The sequence below is a fragment of the Apostichopus japonicus genome, chromosome 17 (assembly GCF_037975245.1).
Source record: "Apostichopus japonicus isolate 1M-3 chromosome 17, ASM3797524v1, whole genome shotgun sequence".
NCBI classification, from domain to species: domain Eukaryota; kingdom Metazoa; phylum Echinodermata; class Holothuroidea; order Aspidochirotida; family Stichopodidae; genus Apostichopus; species Apostichopus japonicus.
Genome location: NC_092577.1, coordinates 25,577,904 through 25,599,657, shown reverse-complemented (window position 1 = coordinate 25,599,657; position 21,754 = coordinate 25,577,904). Strand labels below are relative to the sequence as shown.

The 21,754-nt window shown below is 43.6% G+C and overlaps 1 protein-coding gene and 1 long non-coding RNA gene across 2 annotated transcripts; both read left to right on the top strand.

Annotated features, from left to right (window-relative positions):
- Positions 1-6,246: 6,246 nt before the first annotated feature.
- LOC139985170 (uncharacterized protein ZSWIM9-like) lies at positions 6,247-7,456 on the top strand. Its single transcript, XM_071999427.1, has one exon. The coding sequence runs from the start codon at positions 6,403-6,405 to the stop codon at positions 7,117-7,119; it is 717 nt and encodes a 238-aa protein (XP_071855528.1). The 5' UTR covers positions 6,247-6,402; the 3' UTR covers positions 7,120-7,456.
- Positions 7,457-9,853: 2,397 nt separating this feature from the next.
- LOC139954846 (uncharacterized) lies at positions 9,854-21,497 on the top strand. Its single transcript, XR_011788212.1, has 3 exons — positions 9,854-9,868; positions 11,047-11,198; positions 20,853-21,497. It is a non-coding gene; the product is annotated as an uncharacterized lncRNA (long non-coding RNA).
- The last annotated feature ends 257 nt before the right edge of the window (positions 21,498-21,754 follow it).

Here is a 21,754-nt window from a genome sequence, read left to right as displayed (position 1 = left end):
GACGATAATTGCGTGGTTGACCAGCTTGCTGATACAAATATAACGCCTTTTGTGCACAAGTATAAAATTCACATATTACTTCTACATGTACAGTAAAAAACTCAAACAAATTTAAATCAATTGCTTACCATAGCAACGTATCATACTTACGATTGATCTGGATCACTACTTAAAGTTACGCATGATCGGATTGAACTTTAGCTTGATATCAAGAGTAAGTTTCTTTGTGGAACGGAGATAAGTTTGATATCAAACTTACGCTCGATAAGGTGACTTACGCACGATTGATCAAACTTAAGATTAAGCGTAACTCTTTGTGGAACGGGGCCCAGGGCCCCATTTCATAAAGTTCAAACTTAAGTTCAATCTGATTGAACTTAAGTCCGTTGCTCAGCGATCGATCGTAAGAAAAGATCAATTGTTAAGTGGTTTTTACGTGATCCGCCATGCGAGATACAAAACGTCACGGCCAAACGGCACTACCGAACCATCCCATTCTGACCAACGAAACTCAGGTCAAGCGAGCCAAAAAAAAACCTACGCCCGCCGACCTGCGGAGACAAAACGCCGAACCCCCCACTCAAACATTCCAAAAACCACAAAAGGACGACCCACACGCAGCGAAACGAAAAACCCCTCCCCAGCACACCACCGTCCAAAAACGTTGTGGCTATTCGCACGAACGTAATCGTGCGAATAACATTGACTATTCGCACACATGTAACTTGACCAATCAGCGCTCGTGGTTGATGTAACCAATGAACTGTCCTGATATGTGCTGGCCGGGAGGGATGAACAGGACAACAATAACTCAGCAGTAACTCAAGCGAGCCAAAAAAAAAACCTACGCCCGCCGACCTGCGGAGACAAAACGCCGAACCCCCCACTCAAACATTCCAAAAACCTCAAAAGGACGACCCACACGCAGCGAAACGAAAAACCCCTCCCCAGCACACCACCGTCCAAAAACGTTGTGGCTGTTCGCACGAACGTAATCGTGCGAATAACATTGACTATTCGCACACATGTAACTTGACCAATCAGCGCTCGTGGTTGATGTAACCAATGAACTGTCCTGATATGTGCTGGCCGGGAGGGATGAACAGGACAACAATAACTCAGCAGTGCATGACAATGGAAGAGGAATTTGATAACAATGGGGATTTCCAGGGGTATGTTCAAAGGATATCTGCGGATACTTTTTCTATTTTTGTAATAAAGGATTCCAAAACCGTTGAAGCAGCAAACAAGCGACTAGATGAAGGCAGTACACGATTCCATGAAAAGTTTAAATATGCCTATCTCAGATTGACGTGCAAGCATTACGGGGAAGCCCGCTCTAGTAAGAGTTGTCGGAAACGACCAAACCAAAGGTAAAGTAAGTCTAGGACTAATATTAATGAACCCTTTCATTCCATTCTCATCATTTATATGCTAGCTCCTAACTTTTCTTATTTGTGTCACTGTGTGCTTTTTACGTGCTAAGAAAAACGGACACAGACCAAAGGTCAACAAAACCAAAAACAAACCCAGTCTGTAGAACAACAACTGAAACCCATCAATCTCTCACTAACGCAGCGTTAACGTGACGCGAAAAGGACACGGACCCAAAGGCCAACAGAAGCAAAACAAATAAAACACTACAAACAGGCCCCAAAAAGCCAACCCCAAACCACAAAGAGGAAAATTAAACCAACCTATATTATGTAACGACCACACAACCCCCACACCTACCAACTAACTCACTCCAAATTTCATCCGGGGAACGCCGTCCCGATAGTAGACGACAGGCTTGCGCCAGCGTCTACCAAAGGCAGTGTCGGGAAGCCGTGACTGGTCCGCCTCCATGTGCAACCTGATGTCACTTTGCACGAGGGGGGACAACATCCTCTGCCCTCCAGACGTCTCCATCGAAAACTAGGCGGCATCTGCTGTTCCAGATGTGTCTCCTGATGACAGCGGCAAACAACAACAGCAGATCCCTAACCCAGGTTAGGCGCACAGGGGGCAACAAACCATACAAAACAAAATCACTACTAATGGCCCACTGTGTGCAACCAATAACACCAATAACGAAGGCGTGAAACCAATCCCACACCAACCGGACAAAGGGACACTCAAGCAAAAGGTGTTGCATAGTCTCGATGGCTTTACAGCCCACACGGGGACAAATCCCATCACCTAATCGCCACCTGACTAGGCGAAAATGGTTAGTGATGAGGACCCCGTGTGCAATCCTCCACGCCAAGTCCCTGAGACGGCTATCTAGTGACTTACAACACACAGACCGCCACACATCTGGAGAGATGGCGGTCAGGCAAGCCGACGGGCACACAGGCGCGAGCATTGAACGAAACAATGGTGGGTATAACACAGAGGGGGCCACGTTCAGCAGAACATGTGGCCCACCCTCTTCTTTGATTCTACAAAGAGTGTCACCAATCTGAGTATAGACCCCAGAAGGGCGTGTCGCCTTTGGCCGGTTATTTGAAAAGGATCCGGACCAGTGGTGTCGAAAAAGAAACCCACCCCAGTACCTAACAAAAAAAGCAAAGGGAAACGAAGGATTTTCAAAAGCAACAAAAACACCTTTCAAGAGGAGAAAGCGCAGTTAAGCCCACCGATCAAGGGGGTCTTATACAGAACGGTTCTTTTGACAAGGTTTGGTTTGCGCTTTCCCCAAATGAAATCACAAATGATCCTCTCCAGTCGCACCAAGGCATGATCCGGTGCGGCGATCACCGTACCAGGATACCAAAGGAGAGGAACAATAAACCTATTTACAACTGTAACCTTCACAGGGAGGGAGAGCCACCTGTGACTGAATGTGTCGAGCCTTGCCTCCACCTGATCAGCCTTCTCGGCCCAAGTGGTGGCCTCCGGGGCACCATAACCTAGCCAGATGCCATTTACCTTGATCATGACATCTGACCAAGTAGCATCGAACGGGAGGGATTGGCCGCGCCAACCTCCCAATCGCAGCCCTTTGGTCTTGGACCTGTTCAGTCTGGCACCAGTAGCCTCTTGGAAGGTGGTCAAAACCTTCGATAAAGGCTTGAAGGAGGCGAGGTCCGACATAATACAAGTGACGTCATCGGCATACTGCACGCATTTAACTCTAGCCCCACCCGGTACGTTGAAGGGTCGAAATCCAAAGCATCTGTCCAGCGGGGTACTGAGCGTTTCGCTGAAGAGAACATACAACAACGGGGAGAGGGGACAACCCTGACGGACTCCTCTTCGAACCGGGAAGGGACCAGAAGTTAATCCGTTAACAGTGACAATGCTCGTGACGTCCTTGTATGGTAACGAGACCCAACGAATATATACGGAGTTCAATCCGAAGGACTCTGAACAGGTTCTGAACAGGAAGTCGTGATCTACCATGTCAAAGGCCTTTTCCTGGTCCAATGAGACCAGTGCACATGGCAAATCACGAGCTTTAACAAACTCGATCAAGTCTCTCATCAACCAGAGGTTATGTTGAATACACTTGCCTCGCACTGCACAAGTCTGGAGAGGACCTACAATATCCGGCATCACGTCCGATAAGCGATTTCCTAATGCTTTGGCCAGGATTTTGTAGTCCACATTTAACAGCGTTATTGGACGCCTATTTCTAGGGTCCAAAGGGTCTCCCGACTTTGAGAGGAGAACAATATTTCCAACCCGCTGTGTTTGGCTTATGTAATTCATCTGGAAAGCGGTAGCGAACACATCTCTCAAGTCCCCACCGAGGACCTCCCAGAAGGTCCTATAGAACTCTGCCGGTAGGCCATCGGGACCGGGGGACTTTCTCTTCTTCATCGCTGCTACCGCTGTCCAGAGCTCACCAACGGAGAGATTCGAGCCCAAGCTATCATTTTTACTCTCAGGGGGGCCTTGTCTATACCAGACAACAAGTCCTGGAGATCCTCGCTAACAGCAGCCCTGGAGTACAGGTTCGAAAAGAACGACCCAAATACCCCTAGGACTGCCTGCGGGCTCTCCACGAGGACCCCACCAGGATGACACACTGCCCTTATTCTGTGGTCAACCACAGACTTGGTGTCGTCCCGGTAAAAACGAATAGTGGGCTTCTCGTCCGCCTCAACAAACTGGATTCTGGCACGCACTGGGGCTCCGCAGTTTCTCATCGAGAAACACTCCAAGTGCATGCAGATCGGACGATGAAGAACCATCCCTTGCTCTATTGCACAAGGAATGGAACTTGAATCTCCGTTGGTGAGCTCTCTCAACACAATACCCGATTGCGAACTGCTTGACCTCGTCCCACCAGACTAACGCATTGGGAAAAGCACTTGAGGGACTGCCATCCTCTGTACTTCTCGACAAATTGCTCCTTGAAGTTTTGCTCTTTAACAATTTCCGTGTTCAGCCGCCAAAGTCCCTTCTCCACATGAAAGGACTCCGGCAGCTGCAAGCGCAAAACAACAGCGTCATGATCAGATAAAGGGCATGAAATAATCGAGCACCGAGATCGAGGAAACTTGCGCGGGGCATAAAACCTGTCGAGTCTGGATGAAACTGTTCCATCTGGTTTATGCCACGTACAAGCAACCACACCTGGGGATTTTGGGACCTCCAAACATCCACAAGATCTCGGTGCTTGACAAGCAAGCCTAGCTCAATCATGCCGGTGGTACAATTGGGGGACTCTTTCCTCGAACGTCTATCTAACGCAGAGTGAGGGACACAGTTAAAGTCCCCCCAAGGATACAATTTGCCTTACCCGGTACAAAGAATGGCAACACCGTGAAGAAATTTGTCTTACATGCTGGCCGGTTGGGGGCATACACATACAACTCACCCCGCTTGAGCCTTAAGTGTATGCACACCACCCGACCTTCATGGTCTTTCTCCACTTTTCCCACACAATGACACAGTTTTGGGGCCACCAAAATTACAGTCCCGCAAGATGCCCCTGATCCAAGATATGTGGGTCTCTTGCAAAAGGACCACATCCACTTGGAGCAACTTGCAGAACTGCAAAATCCGTCGCCTTTTTGGGGTACCCCTCATCCCATTCACATTAAGGGTGACGAGGGATAAGGTGTCTGGTGTCATAACCTGCGATGTTTTCCCAATACGGCTCTTTTCAGGCCCTTAGCGGTGTTTCCCCTTTTCCTACGACCTAGCAGACCTCTTAGCTCCTCGTCACAAGGAACAGGTCCACTAGCGACCATCGTGTCCGGTATAGTGTAAGCGACTGCGGGCAGGGTGGAAGGGCCGCTCGAGTCACTGAGATCAGTGGCCTGTTTTGTCTCATCAAACCAATCGGAGGACTCCTTAGCCACAACTACTAAGGCGAAGTACAGTCCTCCATTGCCGAGTCCGAATCTGGGCCTCTTAATGTCTCTTGGGCCACTGGGGTCTATTGTGCCACTGTTCATAAGTCGTGTGATAGGCTAGGCCCGGGAAAAAGGCCCTAGGCTAAGTTTACAGGTGACTAAGGCCTAGGCCTACACAACTAAAAGGGGCTATACAATGAATCCAGCCAAGCAATTAATGTCAGGCGCCCTCTATTTTTCTCCAACTTCTGATTCCGTCTGACTAAGGGTTGTACTATTGTGTGTGTGGGAGGGGGGGGGCTCAGGCAGTGAAAGGTACGGTTACACCTCAATTATAGTAGAATGACTGTGGAATGCTGTATAGGCCTAGATGTTTATGTTATTGGAGAACGCCAAGGGAGTTGTTATATATACTATTTGGAATGACCTGTTATTATTTGTAGTGTCGGACATGTGTTTAATTTTTTCACACACTGTGGGCAAACAAATTCATAAATTTTTGGGTCGGCCAAGAGCAAAGGATGTGATGCTGATTTATATTTTTAGTTATTTTCACTGATGTAATGCATAGTGGTAATTTAATATGACATATTTATGGGTGTAATATTCTTAACCTTGGAGGGTCATATTTTGTTGGGACATGCATTCCCCTCCACAGATCAACAATAATTCTGCTTGGTAGAAATAGAATCTCTTCAAAATATTCTAGGGCTTAAATACACAACGTCAACAACCATGGGCAAACGTTAAAACTCCAAAAGGTAGAAGTTGTGCACTAGGATGTGTTCAATAACTAGGGGTGTTCCATGATGTTGGGAATTGGGTGGGTGGTCCATCACATTGAGACTTTGTTCATTTAAACTGATAACAATTTTTGCCGTTTTTCTTCCAGAATTATGTAAGCCATTCTTTTAACTAGAGGATTAACAATATCACTGAACCAATGAGCGCGCTTTAAACCTCTCAAGTATGTATGAATGATTTTTGATAATGTTATGTCTAATTGTATTTTTCAGGACATTTAAAACGGGCTGCACAGCGTTCGTCAAAGCTTCCGTTGATCGAAAAAGAAACAAGCTAGTAATCATTGAACAAAATTTAAACCATAATCATGACACAAATGAAGAGCATTTTTCTGCAATCTGCAGAGCAGAAGATGATAGACCAATTTCCAGAAGTTCTTCATTTGGACGCTACCTACCGGGTAAATAATAGACGTATGCCTCTCTATGTAGTAATGGTGGAAGATGACAATGGTAAAGGGGCTTCTGTTGCGTATGCTTTACTTGCTAATGAAAGGAAAGAAAGCATATTTTTCTTTCTTAACACACTGCTTAAAACTAATCCACTAGTCAAAGACCTTGCTACATGCTTTATTGTGGATAAAGACTTTACTGAAATAAATGTTATTGAATCTCTGTTTTCCAAGGCACAAGTAATCTTATGTAGATTTCATGTGTTGAAGACATTCAGACTGGAAACTACCAAGCTCAAGATCACAGATGATGAACGAAACACAATCAGATCAATTCTCCAATCACTTGTGTATTCCACGTCTGGAGACAAGTACCAAGAGAGCCTTGAAAAATTGGAAAAGATTGCCACCCAGGGCTTTATCCAATACTTTACTGACAACTGGGACAATTGTCGACGAATGTGGGCAAGGTATCTGTCCAGTGCAGTTAAGAATTTCAGTACCAAAACAAACAACAGGTTGGAGAGACATAATCAAGAAGTGAAGAAAAGCCTGAACAGCCACGTTTCTGTTGCGGTGTGCTTGCGAAAGCTTATAAAGTGTAATAACCAGTGTATCGCAAGGAGAGAGTAACGATGTATGTTCTTATTACAATGTCCTCGATTCCGAAGAAGGGGTATTTAGTATCAGAGCCACAGCAACACCGTATGCTGCAACTGCTACTATTAAGCAGTTTACCAATGCAATGGAATTGGATAAAGATTCGGTAAGGGAGACATTTTACAACTTCTACAGCGTTGGAGAACACCCATGCTCTTTTGAGAATTCAACCCCACATGTACATGTACTTTTTTCTGCTCAATGTCTTTGCCTTGCAAGCATATTTTCAGCGTTCTACATGTCCACAACATCCCCTTTAGTGAAGACTGGATTGCTTCTAGGTGGCGGAAGTCTCATAATTTTCAGGTTCCATCAGATAAACGGCTTTCTCTTCAAACAACTCTGTCAGTAAGGGTACCAACAAAACTATCAAGAAACCAGAAAGTTTTTCAGTTTAAAACTATTCTCATGGAAATTGCAGGTACATCTTCGGAAATCTGCCAAGAAGAATTTGATGCCAGACATGAACAGATGCTGATGATACGTAATGCCTGGGTTGAGGGGAAAAAACACCCATGTAATAGTTGAGGATAGTGTAAGCGATCCTAAATATGCAGGGATTAAGTTAGCAACATGTGCCCAGCCATATCAACTGAATCACCAATGACAGATATGAAGGCAGAATCATTGGCAGACCTGTCAACAGAGCAATCAACATATAACAAGTCCTTGAAAGACTTAAAGACAGAAGACATGTCCAGATCGACACCACTGACAGATTTAAGCCCCGTGCCACTTATTGTTACAGGAGCACAAAATCCATAGACAGATGATGGAAAGGACAAAGATAATGATTTACCAAAAACGGTAAAGATTTTAAATCAAAAGGAACAGGTAGCAAAATCTTGTTGGCCGACTGTTCAACCAAAAGGATGTGACACCTCAAATTTAAAATTAAGAGGAAAAAAAGCAAGGGACACCAGCAGATAAGTCAACAAAGCCAAACAAATATACCCAGCCTCAGACTGATTCAAAGACAGAACCACCAATTGTCACAGCAGTACAAAAAAGACAGATGATGTTGAGGGCAAAGATACTGATTTAATGAAAAAGCCAAAGATATTGAATATAAAGGAGCAGGAAACCCCAGAAGAATTTCATCTGCCAACAGTTCGAAAAGTACGTGGACGACCTAAGGGGTGCAATACCTCAATTGCTGGTGTTAAATTTTCCAATTGAAAAAGAAAAAGACAGATACATTAACTGAGCCACCAACACTAAATCAGCCACCGACAGCTTCCAGTTCAGAACCCACAACATAAATATCCACAGAGTCACCATTAGATGTTAAGAATAAACCACAGAAAGACAAAACCAAGCCATCAGTATTTACCCACTTACCTGCAAACCCAAAGACAACTTTCAGAAAGATACGAAGTCGATCCAAGACCAGTACCAACTCAAGAAATAAAAAGAAAAGGAAGCAGGCAAGTACTGATGTTTCATTGGAAAATTTCAAAACGAGTGTTTGCAACTTTAAAGAAGGGAAAAGGCTACACGAACTTCTTGAATTCTTATCCACACCGCACATGGTGCCACCAAGACATGCAGTAGAATGTGTGAAATTTCTGCAAACAGGGTACTTACCGCCAACAAACAGCATTAGTTTTGAGGCGAGCAAGCTTGAAGACAAGTTGGATATAGTTATGTCCATTTTAACAGAGAATGCTTCAGCCCTTATTAAAAATGTCTCTTTTGAAAAGAAAACTGACATTTTTCAGCTACTTATGGGAACAGTTTTGGTTGCTGCAGAAAATGAACTCAACATGGCAGAGGTGAAGGAAATGTTCAAGATTCCACCGTCACACTTGAGGGATGAACTTCTAGTAGCTCCAGCAGCAACTGGGAAGGGAAGCTAAGAGTTGGCAACACCTCATTCACCCACACAGATTTTGGTTCTTTGTGATTTTGAAAGAAAAGTGGCTTTTAGATATGAATGTAGCGGTAATGGTTAAAAATTCACCAAAAACAAGGAAATTGCAAAAATGAAATAAAATGCTTTGTAAAATTGTAATATTTATTGTTAATCTAAAAAGTACTGTCTGTTGAAGTAAACAAGAGTGCAGCTAAATATCATAAGAAATGTGTTAACCATGCACCCAATCATAACTTAATACAGACACAAATTATTGTTGTGCTGCCTGTACTGTAACATCACAAAATATGAGTGCAAAAATTTCCAAAAACTTATGTCCTAAAGAATTATCAAACTTGGAACACTTGCATATTGTTAAACTTTTGAAATCTAAGCTCTTTGCCATCATGCAGGAATATCTTAAATCAATCCATAACTTGTTCTGTTGGTTGTAAAGGCATGCATAGTAAAATTAAACGCAAATGAAACAGCAGCAAAATGGTTTATATATATACAGGGAAAGGGATGTGAAGCATGGGACTTGCAATAAACTTTTGTCTGGCCTGATCCAACTATCTGATCAAATCAAACTTAATTTTAATGAAGGTTACATCTGGATTTGTAAACAGGATGCAACCAGATAAATTTCATGGCAAATTTTAAATTGTAAATAGCAACTTGTCCCAAATTTCCCAAAGTAAGCACGCAGTATTTATTGCTTGAAAAAGTTTCCATGTAAATTATGCAATTATTTGTTAATCCCTTTAACAGATTATCCATGCTTATCTGAATCTGCTGATGCAAGAACACCATGGGAAAGTTTATATACTGCCATCTTTTCTTGGTTTGAAGTGGTTGTATAGTAAGGTAAGTAAAAGGAGGGAATGGTCCATGACACTGACACTTGTGTCTGTTCTTAGAAGTTATAGAATGTGTAGTGGTTTTTTATAGCACCGATTTGTACATTAATTTTACTCTGCTTTTATTTATTTCCTGTTTAATATTTTTATAACCCTTCAACAGCTTTGATAGTTTTGCAATCTGCCATTGTAAAATCTAAAGAAATTTATTTCATATTCATTATTTGTTGGTAAATGTACAAAGTATGACTCTTGTGTTTATATAATCTGATGTATGTAAACCAATATCAAGCAGTTACGTTAGTTACAATTTAGTTGGGCTCGAGTCAGGGGTGAGGGGAGATTTTGAAGAACTTTATCATAGTTTGTGATCATTCATCAGAGTGGAATCCATGGGAAAAGCAGTGGGTATTGGATAAATTTATTGCAATATCTTTGTAGGACATATTCTAGCAAATGAATAAGATAATCTTGACAAAATAAAAGGAATTTCAGCAACATCAGGGAGAAATTATCCTTTTCACAATTACAGCCTTACAGCTCACTATGGTACATGCAGAGACAGTGCTTATATGACAGTTATATGCTTCTAGTGTGTATAGATGCTATGGATGTGCAGCAATTTTTACATAAATTGAAAGAGCTTTCAAATCTGAGCAGGCTAGTTTTTGAATTTTGAAAATAACAGTTTTAGTCTTCGAGTTATGACCTATCAAATTTTCATCAATTTATTTATATGCTAAATTTTTGATGTATGACCGGTGTGACATCTCAAAATATTGATATAATTCTTTAAAATGTTCTCTTCATTCTCATTCTCTGAAAAAAATAATCTTGCTGCAATTTTATAGGGGGTATGGTAAAGACTCAAAACCCTAGGTGCTGTACCCTTAGGTGCTGTACCCTTTCAAAATATAACCCTTAACAATTCCAAAACAAAGAATTTACATTAGAAAATTTCATATTCGACCGGTACTACGTTCTCAAATTTATGCATCAAATATGCAAATTAGGGATTTTAGGTTGAAAATGCTCTTAAATGATCAATCTTTAACTGATTTGAATTAAACTTTTTGTCATTTTCATGATTTTCAATATACTTTAAAGCAATTTAGCCTATGTTATATATTTAGGTGTCCATAGCGCTTTAACCAAAACCAACTTAATGCATCATTCTTCTTGCAGGTTGAGTTCGCACAGTTCAGGTGGATAATGATGCCAGTTTTCCAAAAAAATCATTGGCTTCTCTTGACAGCTGATACTCTGAACAGCACCATCTGCATTTTAAACTCTCTTGATGATGCTAAGGTAGAACAGGATTTCTTCAAGCATTGGTGGTGAGTTCAAATATTTTTGTTAACATGATAAATGTTGCGAATGTCAACTGCAGACATTGCAGATACAGTCCCCATTATAGGCCAGTCAATCTATCACGATTTGGGGGTCAACCCACCACAAATTGCAACAGGTTTCTCTTCGATTTCGGTATCAGAAAAATCCCTAGAATAACATAAAAAGTCTATAAAAATCTATGCAGGCGAAAGGTAAAAATTCAAGATGGCCGCCAAAAAATTCAAAATGGCGGATATGAAATTCTTATTTCCGCCATAATTTGACTGTTATTCATCCGTTTTGCATAATTTCGAATCGGAAATGGGGGTTTGCGAAACAGGAGAAGACACTCATACCAGAATTGGAAAGGTCAACTGTCAGGGCCAATATGTGAGGGCCAATATGGCTCCCAGAATTTGAGTCAACTACCGAATTGTCGTGGGTAGGGGGGAAATGTCTCACTTATTCAAATCTAGGAATTGTGATAACCCTGAAATGGATTCTGGGGATGGAATAGAGAAACGGGCTTCAATGCTCATGCATTGCCATCATGCATTGCCACTCCATGGCATGGGGATGATTGCTGCCAATCACACCGCAAAACAAGAGGATTCAACATATTCCAAGAGGTACTTTCAGCACAGGCGAGATATCAGCAGTCGGTACTGTTAACATAGTGCCCTTCATGCCAGTGCTCGATGGACTCCGAACTCTCTGCTATTAAAAGCTGCAAATCATCGAGAAAGATGACCTAACATCACGGATCGACGATCTCTGGTAACTATACTTCTCAGTGCGTTCTCCGAGGCCAGCATGGTCGGGGCTCATGCAAATGATGCAAAAAGGAGACCACCCAGGCCAATACTCCGTTGTCTTCCTGCCTATGATAGATATGGACCCGGGGAACATGTCTTGCGTGAGTTTCACCCTTCATTTCATTGGCCAGCATGCTCAACGGAATGGCGTGACACCCATCATAACATTCGACCAACCATTGTAAGGCCTTGCAAGTGATCAGGAGCCAACCGGCAAACAGCCTGCTGCACTCCCTTGTTTTGAGATTAGGAGGCTTTCATACCGAGATGAGCTTTATCGGCTGCATTGGACATCTGATGGCAGGATCAGGACTGCAGGAGTTGTTGGAAACAATCTATGCCAGTAACACTGTCAACCACATGCTCTCCGGGAAGGAAGGCAATTGAACTAGCAGTCCGAGGTCTGTTCCTGGTGGATTCAGTGTCAAGCCGCCCTGCATCGAAGCTAAGATCAATAGCGCAAACAGAGTAGATTTTAGTGTTGATTGGGATATACCAGTAGAGTGCAAAGCAGATCTTGAAGCTGTGGGCATCTTGTTCGATGAGCTGTTGTCAGGTAAGACAACCTTTAGTCTAGTGCATGATTCAGAAGCCTTCACCAGGATTCATGGACAACTTGAGGCCGAGAAAAGGTCCATGAATAACTCACGTACAGACAGACTTTGGCTTCAGTTGATGGAGATGGTGCAAGTTCCTGAAAGGTGAGCGATTAGGCATATGGGACCTCCACATTCAGGCCATGGTTGAGATGCTCCCCTACCTTGCTGCTTCAGGACAATTTGCAATACCTTATCAAGCTCTCCGAGACAGCTCCAGAGATCTTCCAACATTTCAGTGGAGGACTACACGTGGTACGCAGATCGGATCGTTTATGGGCCAACCTTTCGGCTGATCTGGTCATCGAACAAGTTCTGATGCGCAGCATGAAAACAACGAGAGGGTTGACACGAGGCCGTGGGATGACGGAAACCCAATGCAATGCAGCAGCAGCTGGCAGGTATAAATCATACCACAAATGATCAACATAAAGAAACTACAAATGCCAGACACGAAAGGGACATGGCAGATATCTGCGAGTTGGTCGAGTTCCTGGAAACACGGAATCCGTTTAGTGATGCCCAGAGCTTGCGGAGAATTGCTACTGGCATCAATGCAGACGGCAGGGTAAACGTAGACACAGCGAAGGATGTAGGACAAGGCATTCTGGATAACATTGTTGGGAAAAGTGTTCTGGAACACTCTTTCAGAAAGAATTACCAGGCGGTGACACTCAACACATCAGTCATGAAAATCAACCATGATACGGTGAACAGCGATCCACAACTTATATTCCAACGACTTGTCACGATGGGAAGATAGAACAATCAGCTGCAAGAGATTTTCAAGTTTGAGCTATGCAGTTATCCACCAGCATTGTTTGAAGGCAAACAAGTATTGAGGTCTGCTAACAAACCAGCACTTGCAGATGCTATCTGGAGTCTGATGCAAGACGATATGACTGAACCTGTTGGTCAAAGCCAGTACGTCCTGGATGGTGGATCCCTATAACATCGGACTCCTTGGCAGCGTGGCTCAACATATGGTGGCATATGTGAGCGATACACCAACTTTGTGACACGCCAGTATGGGAAGGCAGTCATTGTGTTCGATGGGTATGAGTATGATATGTCAACAAAAGACGGGGCTCATCACGCCGAACAAGTGGACGAAAGGGACCGAAAGTAGATTTTTCTAGGTAAATAACTATGAAATCCAAGAAAGAGGAGTTCCTGTCGAACAAAGACAACAAACACAGTTTCATCCGGCTACTGAGTGTACATCTAGACCGGATGGGATGTAAAACACCATACTGAAGGAGATGCTAATGTACTCATAGTACAGACGGCCATAGAGTCTACAGAAAATCATCAAACTAACTATCGTTGTAGGTGACGACACGGACCTCCTTGTACTCCTGTTTTCATACTACAGAGGATTCTTCAAATATATTCTTCAGACCAGAAGGGAAGACTGGAACAAAGAAGCAGTCACGATGCTGGAACATCAAGCATGTTCAGAAGGTTTTGGGAGAAGAAGTCTGCCAGAATATCTTGTTCACACATGCAATCCTTGGTTGTCACACGACGTCTCGGTTGTTCGGCCTTGGATAAGGACTCGCTCTGAAGCACATCCGTACTGACGTCTGCTTCAGAGCACAAGCTAATGTATTCCTGAATGGAAGATCTACATTGGAGGATACGGCGAAGGCAGGCGAATCGGCATTGATGTCTCTGTATGAAGGCTCAGCAGGCGACACATTGGACAAACTGAGACTGGAACGCTTCTAATAGAAAGTAGCTACAAGTGCTAGTTGCGTTCGACCAGAGAACTTGCCTCCTACGTCATCTGCTGCGAAGTTCCACAGCCTCCGTGAATATTGCCAAGTCCAAGTGTGGAAAGGAGTCACTCTCGATCCTCAGATCTTTGAATGGAAAGCAGTGGAAGGTAAATTGTTGCCTGTGCAATGCAACATTGAGATTGCACCCAACACACTTCTACGAATACTGCGATGTTACTGCAAAATGGGTTCCAGAGTATGCGATGCTCCTGTCGACAAGCTGGACTGGACTGTTCAACAGGCTGTGGAGAGTGCCGTGATATTTGCACAAACATGTCTGAGGAGAACACAGATCGAATGGATGATATGTAATTCAAAGATCAATGACAGTGTGCTTTTTACGTGCAAAGAAACGGACACGGACCAAAGGCCAACAAAACCAAAAACAACCCCAGTCTGTTTAACAACCACCAAAAACCCAACTGAAAACCCACAAACAGAAATCTCTCACTAACCCACAAATGTATAAAATATAGCGTTTAAAGTGACGTGAAAAGGACACGGACCCAAAGGCTAACAGAACCAAAACAATAAAGCTCCACAAACCAGCCCCAAAAAGCCAACACCAAACCACAAACAGAAAACCCCCAACCCATATTATGTAAGGACCACACAAACCCCCCATCCCACACATAACAACTAACTCCAAAATTCATCCGGGGTACGCTGTCCCGATAGCAGACGACAGGCTTGCGCATTACCTGCGAAATTTTCCCAATACGGGTCTTTTCAAGCCCCTAACAGTATTCCCCCTTTTCTTACGAGGTAGCAGAGTTCTTAACTCCTCGTCAAACCTTCATCGAGTGGACCTCCCTGTCAGGAACAGGAGGTCCACTAGCGACCATCGTGTCCGGTATAGCGGAAGCGGCTGCGGGTAAGGTGGAAGGGCCACTCGAGTCAATGAGATCATTGGCCTGTTTTGTCTCATCAAACCAATCGGAGGACTCCTTAGCCACAACTAATAAGGCTGTAGTGCAGTCCTCCATTGGCGAGTCAGAATCTGGGCCACTTAATGTCTCTTGGGCCGGTTGACTCGGGGCCCAACTAGTATCACCGATAGCGGGCGTAGCTACCGGTGAACCAGTACAAGCGGCATCCTGCGCCGCGTGCCACTCCGCTAGTACCATCTCCGCCGTTTTGTCCTGCTCTGCCTCAGTGGGCAGGCTGGCAGTCTCGGCAAGTTCGATCAGGGGAGAGGTCGGACACGAAAGGGGGAACAAAGCCTCCATCGGGGGGCTAGTGTCGGACACTGGGGCGATGACAGGAGCATCATGCGGTACGGTGTCAGAGGCCGGGACAGAGACCGCTTCAACCACGCCCGTAGCCACTCTCGCGGCGTATGAGCGGTCTGGGCATAAACGGGCGAGATGGCCCGTTTTCCCACACGAGTTGCAAACGATATCCCCTTTACACTCGGCCAGGGTATGCCCAACATGTAAACAGCGGCTACACCGCTTGTTCGGGCACAACCCACACAACCCACACAACCCACAGCCCACACCTCCAACAAGTGCGAGGCTGGCCCGGGTATGCAATGTGGGCCCTGTGCCCATTAGCCCACAAGGTAAAGGGGATATCGGACTTGAGTTCGATTCTAACTCGTCTAGTCCCGGTCTTGACACCTTTACATTCAAGGAATTCCGGCTCCTCGTAGCCGGTCACTTTCCCAAAACGCCCCAGTGTCCGCACAACAACCTGTTCAGACATGTCCAGAGGGAGATGGAGGACTGTCACCCACACCGAACTGTCATACGGTGTGACCTTCAGTCCCTCGGCTCCCTCCAACACATGGACGCCTCGGACGCGGGCAGTCTCCGAGGTAAAGCGTACATCAAAACAATTCATACCCCGGAGAGGTTTACGCTGAAGCGCGTCAACCTCTCCAGGGACCTTTAAACCAACAGAACGCAAAACTGAAAAAAGTTGTACGGGGACGACCTTAGCCTCCCCCGAAAAACTCAACAATACGATTTTCCTGTCACGGCGAGCCGCCATGACAGCTAGGGGTGTGGCAAAGCCACGCACCTATACACAAACCTAAACGAAACAAACCCAAAACACACAAACTACACTAAAACAAACTGTAAACTAATGAAGGGCCAACGTAAAAACACAATAAAGGTGTGGTCAACGAAAGGTGGAGAGCAGCCGAAAACACGTCCGCACTCCACGAGAACTGAACTGAACAGTTAGGATCAATGACAGTTAGGATACCAACTAAATGCCATAAGTGTGGCTGATGTGCCGAATGTTCCCAAGTAGTTATGGCAATGGAATTTTGCATGGACATAATGGGTCATGGGAAATGAGTCATTTGGCGTTCATCCCAAATCTCAACCTGATGAAAAATCAGTATTTCAAACAACGATATCCACAAAATGGAGATTCGGCATTAGTCATCTCAAATGTTGGCAGCCATTCTTAACATCTGTATAGATACGAAGGCACAAGAAAAACTGGCCAAATTCCCAAAAATAGGCCAACTATTTAGATGGGAAGATGTCATGGGAATGTGTGTTGGTACTCGGCCATTTTGGATTTTCGGCTGCCTGTTTGTATTCTTACATAGGATTATACAAAATAATCAATTCGAAATGATTTCCATTGGCTAAGATTTGGCTTTGGCGGTGTTGAAAACCATGCGACTTGCTGTTCAAAATTTTCAAAAAATAGACTTACCAGATCAAAAGATATCGTGAAATTGAATGTTGTATTCAACTTGTTTTTTTTTCCGCTGCCATTTTGGATTTTGGTACAGGTAGATAACGACCGATCGATTCGAAATGCATTTCATTGGCTTTGGCAATACTGAAAACCATGATTTTCAGTTCAAACCGGCAAAAGGCACTTACCAGAAGGGAAGATATCATGAAAATGAGTCTGTGATCGGCCATTTTGGATTTTTGCCGGCAATTTTGGATGTTTGCACATGAATATACCATCCAATCGGTTCAAAATGTGTTCCATTGGCTTTGGCGCTGTTGAAAACAATGAAATACTGTCCAAAACCAGCAAAGAGCACTTACCAGACGGGTAGATTTCTTAAAATGAGAGTCTGTGATCGGCCATTTTGGATTATTGGCGGCCATATTGTAATTTTGCCTTTCGCCTGCGTAAATTTTTCTACACTTCTGCTTTTTACGTGCAAAGAAAAAACGGACACGGACCAAAGGTAAACAAAACCAAAAACAATTCCAGTCTGTTTAACAACCACCATAAACCCAACTGAAAACCCACAAACAGAAATCTCTCACTCACCCACAAATGTATACAATGTAGCGTTCAACGTGACATGAAATGGACACGGACCCAAAGGCCAACAGAACCAAAACAATAAAGCCAACTCCAAACCACAAACAGAACCCTCCAACCCATATTATGTAACGACCACACAACCCCCCCCCTCCCCCACACACCTGAAAAATAACCCACTCCAAAACTTCATCCGGGGTACGCCGTCCCGATGGTAGACAACACGCCTGCGCATTACCTGCGAAGTTTTCCCAATATGGGTCTTTTCAAGCCCCTGGCAGTTTTCCCCCTTTTCTTACGAGGGAGCAGAGTTCTTAGCTCCTCGTCATTGATCGAGTGGACCTCCCTGTTAGGAACAGGAGGTCCACTAGCGACCATCGTGTCCGGTATAACGGAAGCGGCTGCGGGTAGGGTGGAAGGGCCACTCGAGTCAATGAGATCAGTGGCCTGTTTCGTCTCATCAAACCAATCGGAGGACTCCTTAGCCACAACTAATAAGGCTGTAGTGCAGTCCTCCATTGGCGAGTCAGAATCTGGGCCACTCAATGTCTCTTGGGCCGATTGACTCGGGGCCCAACTAGTATCACCGATAGCGGGCGAAGCTACCGGTAAACCAGTACAAGCGGCATCCTGCGCCGCATGCCACTCCGTTAGTACCATCTCCGCCGTTTTGTCCTGCTCTGCCTTAGTGGGCAGGCTGGCAGTCTCGGCAAGTTCGATCAGGGGAGAGGTCGGACACGAAAGGGGGAACAAAGCCTCCATCGGGGCGCTAGTGTCGGACACTGGGGCGATGACAGGAGCATCAGGTGGTACGGTGTCAGAGGCCGGGACGGAGACCGCTTTAAACACGCCCGTAGCCACTCTCGCGGCGTATGAGCGGTCTGGGCATAATTGGGCCAGATGGCCCGTTTACCCACACGAGTTACACACGATATCCCCTTTACACTCGGCCAGGGTATGCCCAACCTGTAAACAGCGGCTACACCGCTTGTTCGGGCACAACCTGGCCTCATGCCCTTCCAGCCCACACCAACAAGTGCGAGGCTGGCCCGGATATGCAGTGTGGGCCCTGTGCCCATTAGCCCACAAGGTAGAGGGGATATCGGACTTGAGTTCGATTCTAACTCGTCTAGTCCCGGTCTTGACACCTTTACATTCAAGGAATTCCGGCTCCTCGTAGCCGGTCACTTTCCCAAAACGCCCCAGTGTCCGCACAACAACCTGTTCAGACATGTCCAGATGGAGATGGAGGACTGTCACCCACACCGAACTGTCATACGGTGTGACCTTCAGTCCCTCGACTCCCTCCAACACATGGACGCCTCGGACGCGGGCAGCCTCCGAGGTAAAACGAACATCAAAACAATTCATACCCCGGAGAGGTTTACGCTGAAGCGCGTCAACCTCTCCAGGGACTTTTAAACCAACAGAACGCGAAACTGAAAAAAAGTTGTCCGGGGACGACCTTAGCCTCCCCCGAAAAAAAATACGATTTTGCTGTCACGGCGAGCCGCCATGACAGCTAGGGGTGTGGCAAAGCCACGCACCTATACAGAAACCAAAACGAAACAAACCCAAAACACAAACTACACTAACACTAACTGCAAACTAATGAAAGGCCAACGTAAAAACACAAAAAGGTGTGGTCAACGAAAAGTGGAGAGCAGCCGAAAAACACCCGCACTCCACGAGAACTGAACTGATGTATATTTTACATTTATATTTTACATGTATATTTCTACACTTCTAATATGTCATTTCAGACTCATATCCAATACCAAATCTGAAGGAAAACCTTCTTGCAATTCGTGGTGGGTCAATCAGTATATTGACTGGCCTAATTATAACAGAAACTAAGGAAGCTATTTTCAAGGTTTGAAGGGGGAACACTCTGTGGCAGTGGAACAGAACAAATTATTTGTTTATCTTGATTTCCCATTTTACTATTATTGGAGAGGGACTAACTTGGTTTCGTGGTTTTTGTGTGCCAATTTTTGGATAATTTTATAGCCTTTCCAAGACCCAATTCCAGATTTTAACTTACTGTACAGCATGAATTTACATTGGTTTCCTTTAAAAATCCATCCAGATTCTGCTCCTCATCCTTCCCCCTCTTACTACCCCTTTTTCCTGCAAAAAGGTTTCAAATTATTTCATTGTTAAACTTGATGTTGAAACATAACAGTTGGAGGCTTCCTTTGATTTCATGGTTTGCACAGTTTGAATTTGTCTATAATTTGTGAACATTACTATATAGACAATAAGTAAAATACACTATTAGCTATATTATGATGCACTGCTGATGTACATTTGTTGAAGTCAGCATACATACGATGTAGATCTTGAGTATATTTTCAGTTGACGAATCAGAATATCGACTGTTATATGAGTATGCACTTTGTGTACATGCATATATGCAAATTTTGACCCCATGCCAATGGGTAATCACGATGATCCAGATGTCTTCCTTTCAGAAAGCCAAAAACCAAGTCTACATCATATTCATACAAGAAGTTATTCAAGTTTGAGCGGAGAGAATTGTCTGCAAGTGGTTGGTTATTTGTCTTTTGTGACACAGATCTTTAAAGTGCTATGGACATGAAGCAATTTTACATTAATCGAAACAGCTTCTAAATCTGAGCAGGCTAGTTTCTCAATTTTGAAAATAGCTTGCTTAATTTAGAGTTATGACATAACAAAGTTTCATCAATTGATTTTTCTGCTAACTTTTTGACGTATGACCAGGGTGACATCTCAAAATCAAAATTCTTTAAAATGTTTTCTTAAATCTCACTCTCTAAAAAGTATGAGGACTAATCCTGCTGCAATTTGATATGTGTATGGTAAAGACTCAAAACCTTGTGATCATGAGTTGTTCTACCCTTTCAAAAAACTAACATTACACAATTCGAAAACATCGAATTTACATGAAAAAATTCCATGTTCAACCGGTACTAAGTCATCAAATTTATGCATAAAATATGCAAATTTTGGAGTTCAAATTGAAAATGCTGTAAAATGATCACTCTTTAAACGATATGAATGAAATTTCTTGTCATTTTCATGATTTTGAATATATTTTGAAGGCAATTGAGCTTAAGTTCCATCTACGTATCCATAGCACTTTAAACATGGGAACATGATTTACAATGTTATTTGTAATGACAAAACTGTGTTTTGGTAAATGTTTCTTTTATTTATATATTTTTTGGCAGTAAGTTCATACAGACTAGGAACCAGAAGACAGCTTTTCAACTACCAGATTGCCGAAAAGTGACGTCTAAAAGTGGCCAACAATATGACAGTCACAGCTGTGGAGTGTTTGTTCTGATCGTAAACTAATTTTTGTAAGATATAGGTGGAGCATCACAGACTGCACTGGTAGTTGGGGTTATATTAAACAATCCCATTAGGCCAAATTTGTTCTGAGCTTGGTTCTTTTAAATTCAGGAACAACTTAATCTCGACTGCTTGAAAAATAATAAAAAGCTTTTTCAATTTTATTTCATTATCTATAGTAGACACAAAATAGGTTTAGTTGTGACTCCTCCATTTTCCTTAACACTGATCAGAAAAATTTCACATATGGCAGATATTCATAGTAACCTGTTTATACATTTGGAATAAAGTTCCAATAATTTCTTCAAAATTCCATGGCTACAGCCAATAGTAGTAGAAATTCCTTGCCCACAGAATATACTTTTTTATGCATTGTGGTTTAATATTGATATGGTTTCATGTGAAATTACTGTGTACTATTTTGATGTTCAATTTTACTTCTTCAGACATCATGTTTACAATATTTTCAGAACAATAGGGCTCATCTACTCAATTTGGGCAACCTTTGTACTTCATAGGAAGTTCTACAAAGTTTTACTTTTTGAGATATCATATATTAACGGTTTTAAATTTCAACATTTGTTGACCACAAATGACCTTTGACCTCCATGACGGATTCTCTACTCAACTAGGGCTACCATCAAACTAAATTTGTAAGTTCAGTCACCTTCTGCTTGAGATAATGTAACATATTTTGCAATTTTGGGATTACATTACATTCAATTCAGACTGTGACATGGTGACCTCAGATGACCTTTATCCTTTGTGAAAACAATGG

What these genes read in the sequence shown, in the direction of transcription:
- LOC139985170 (XM_071999427.1), top strand. Translation starts at nt 6,403, where the DNA reads ATGACACAAATGAAGAGCATTTTTCTGCAATCTGCAGAGCAGAAGATG.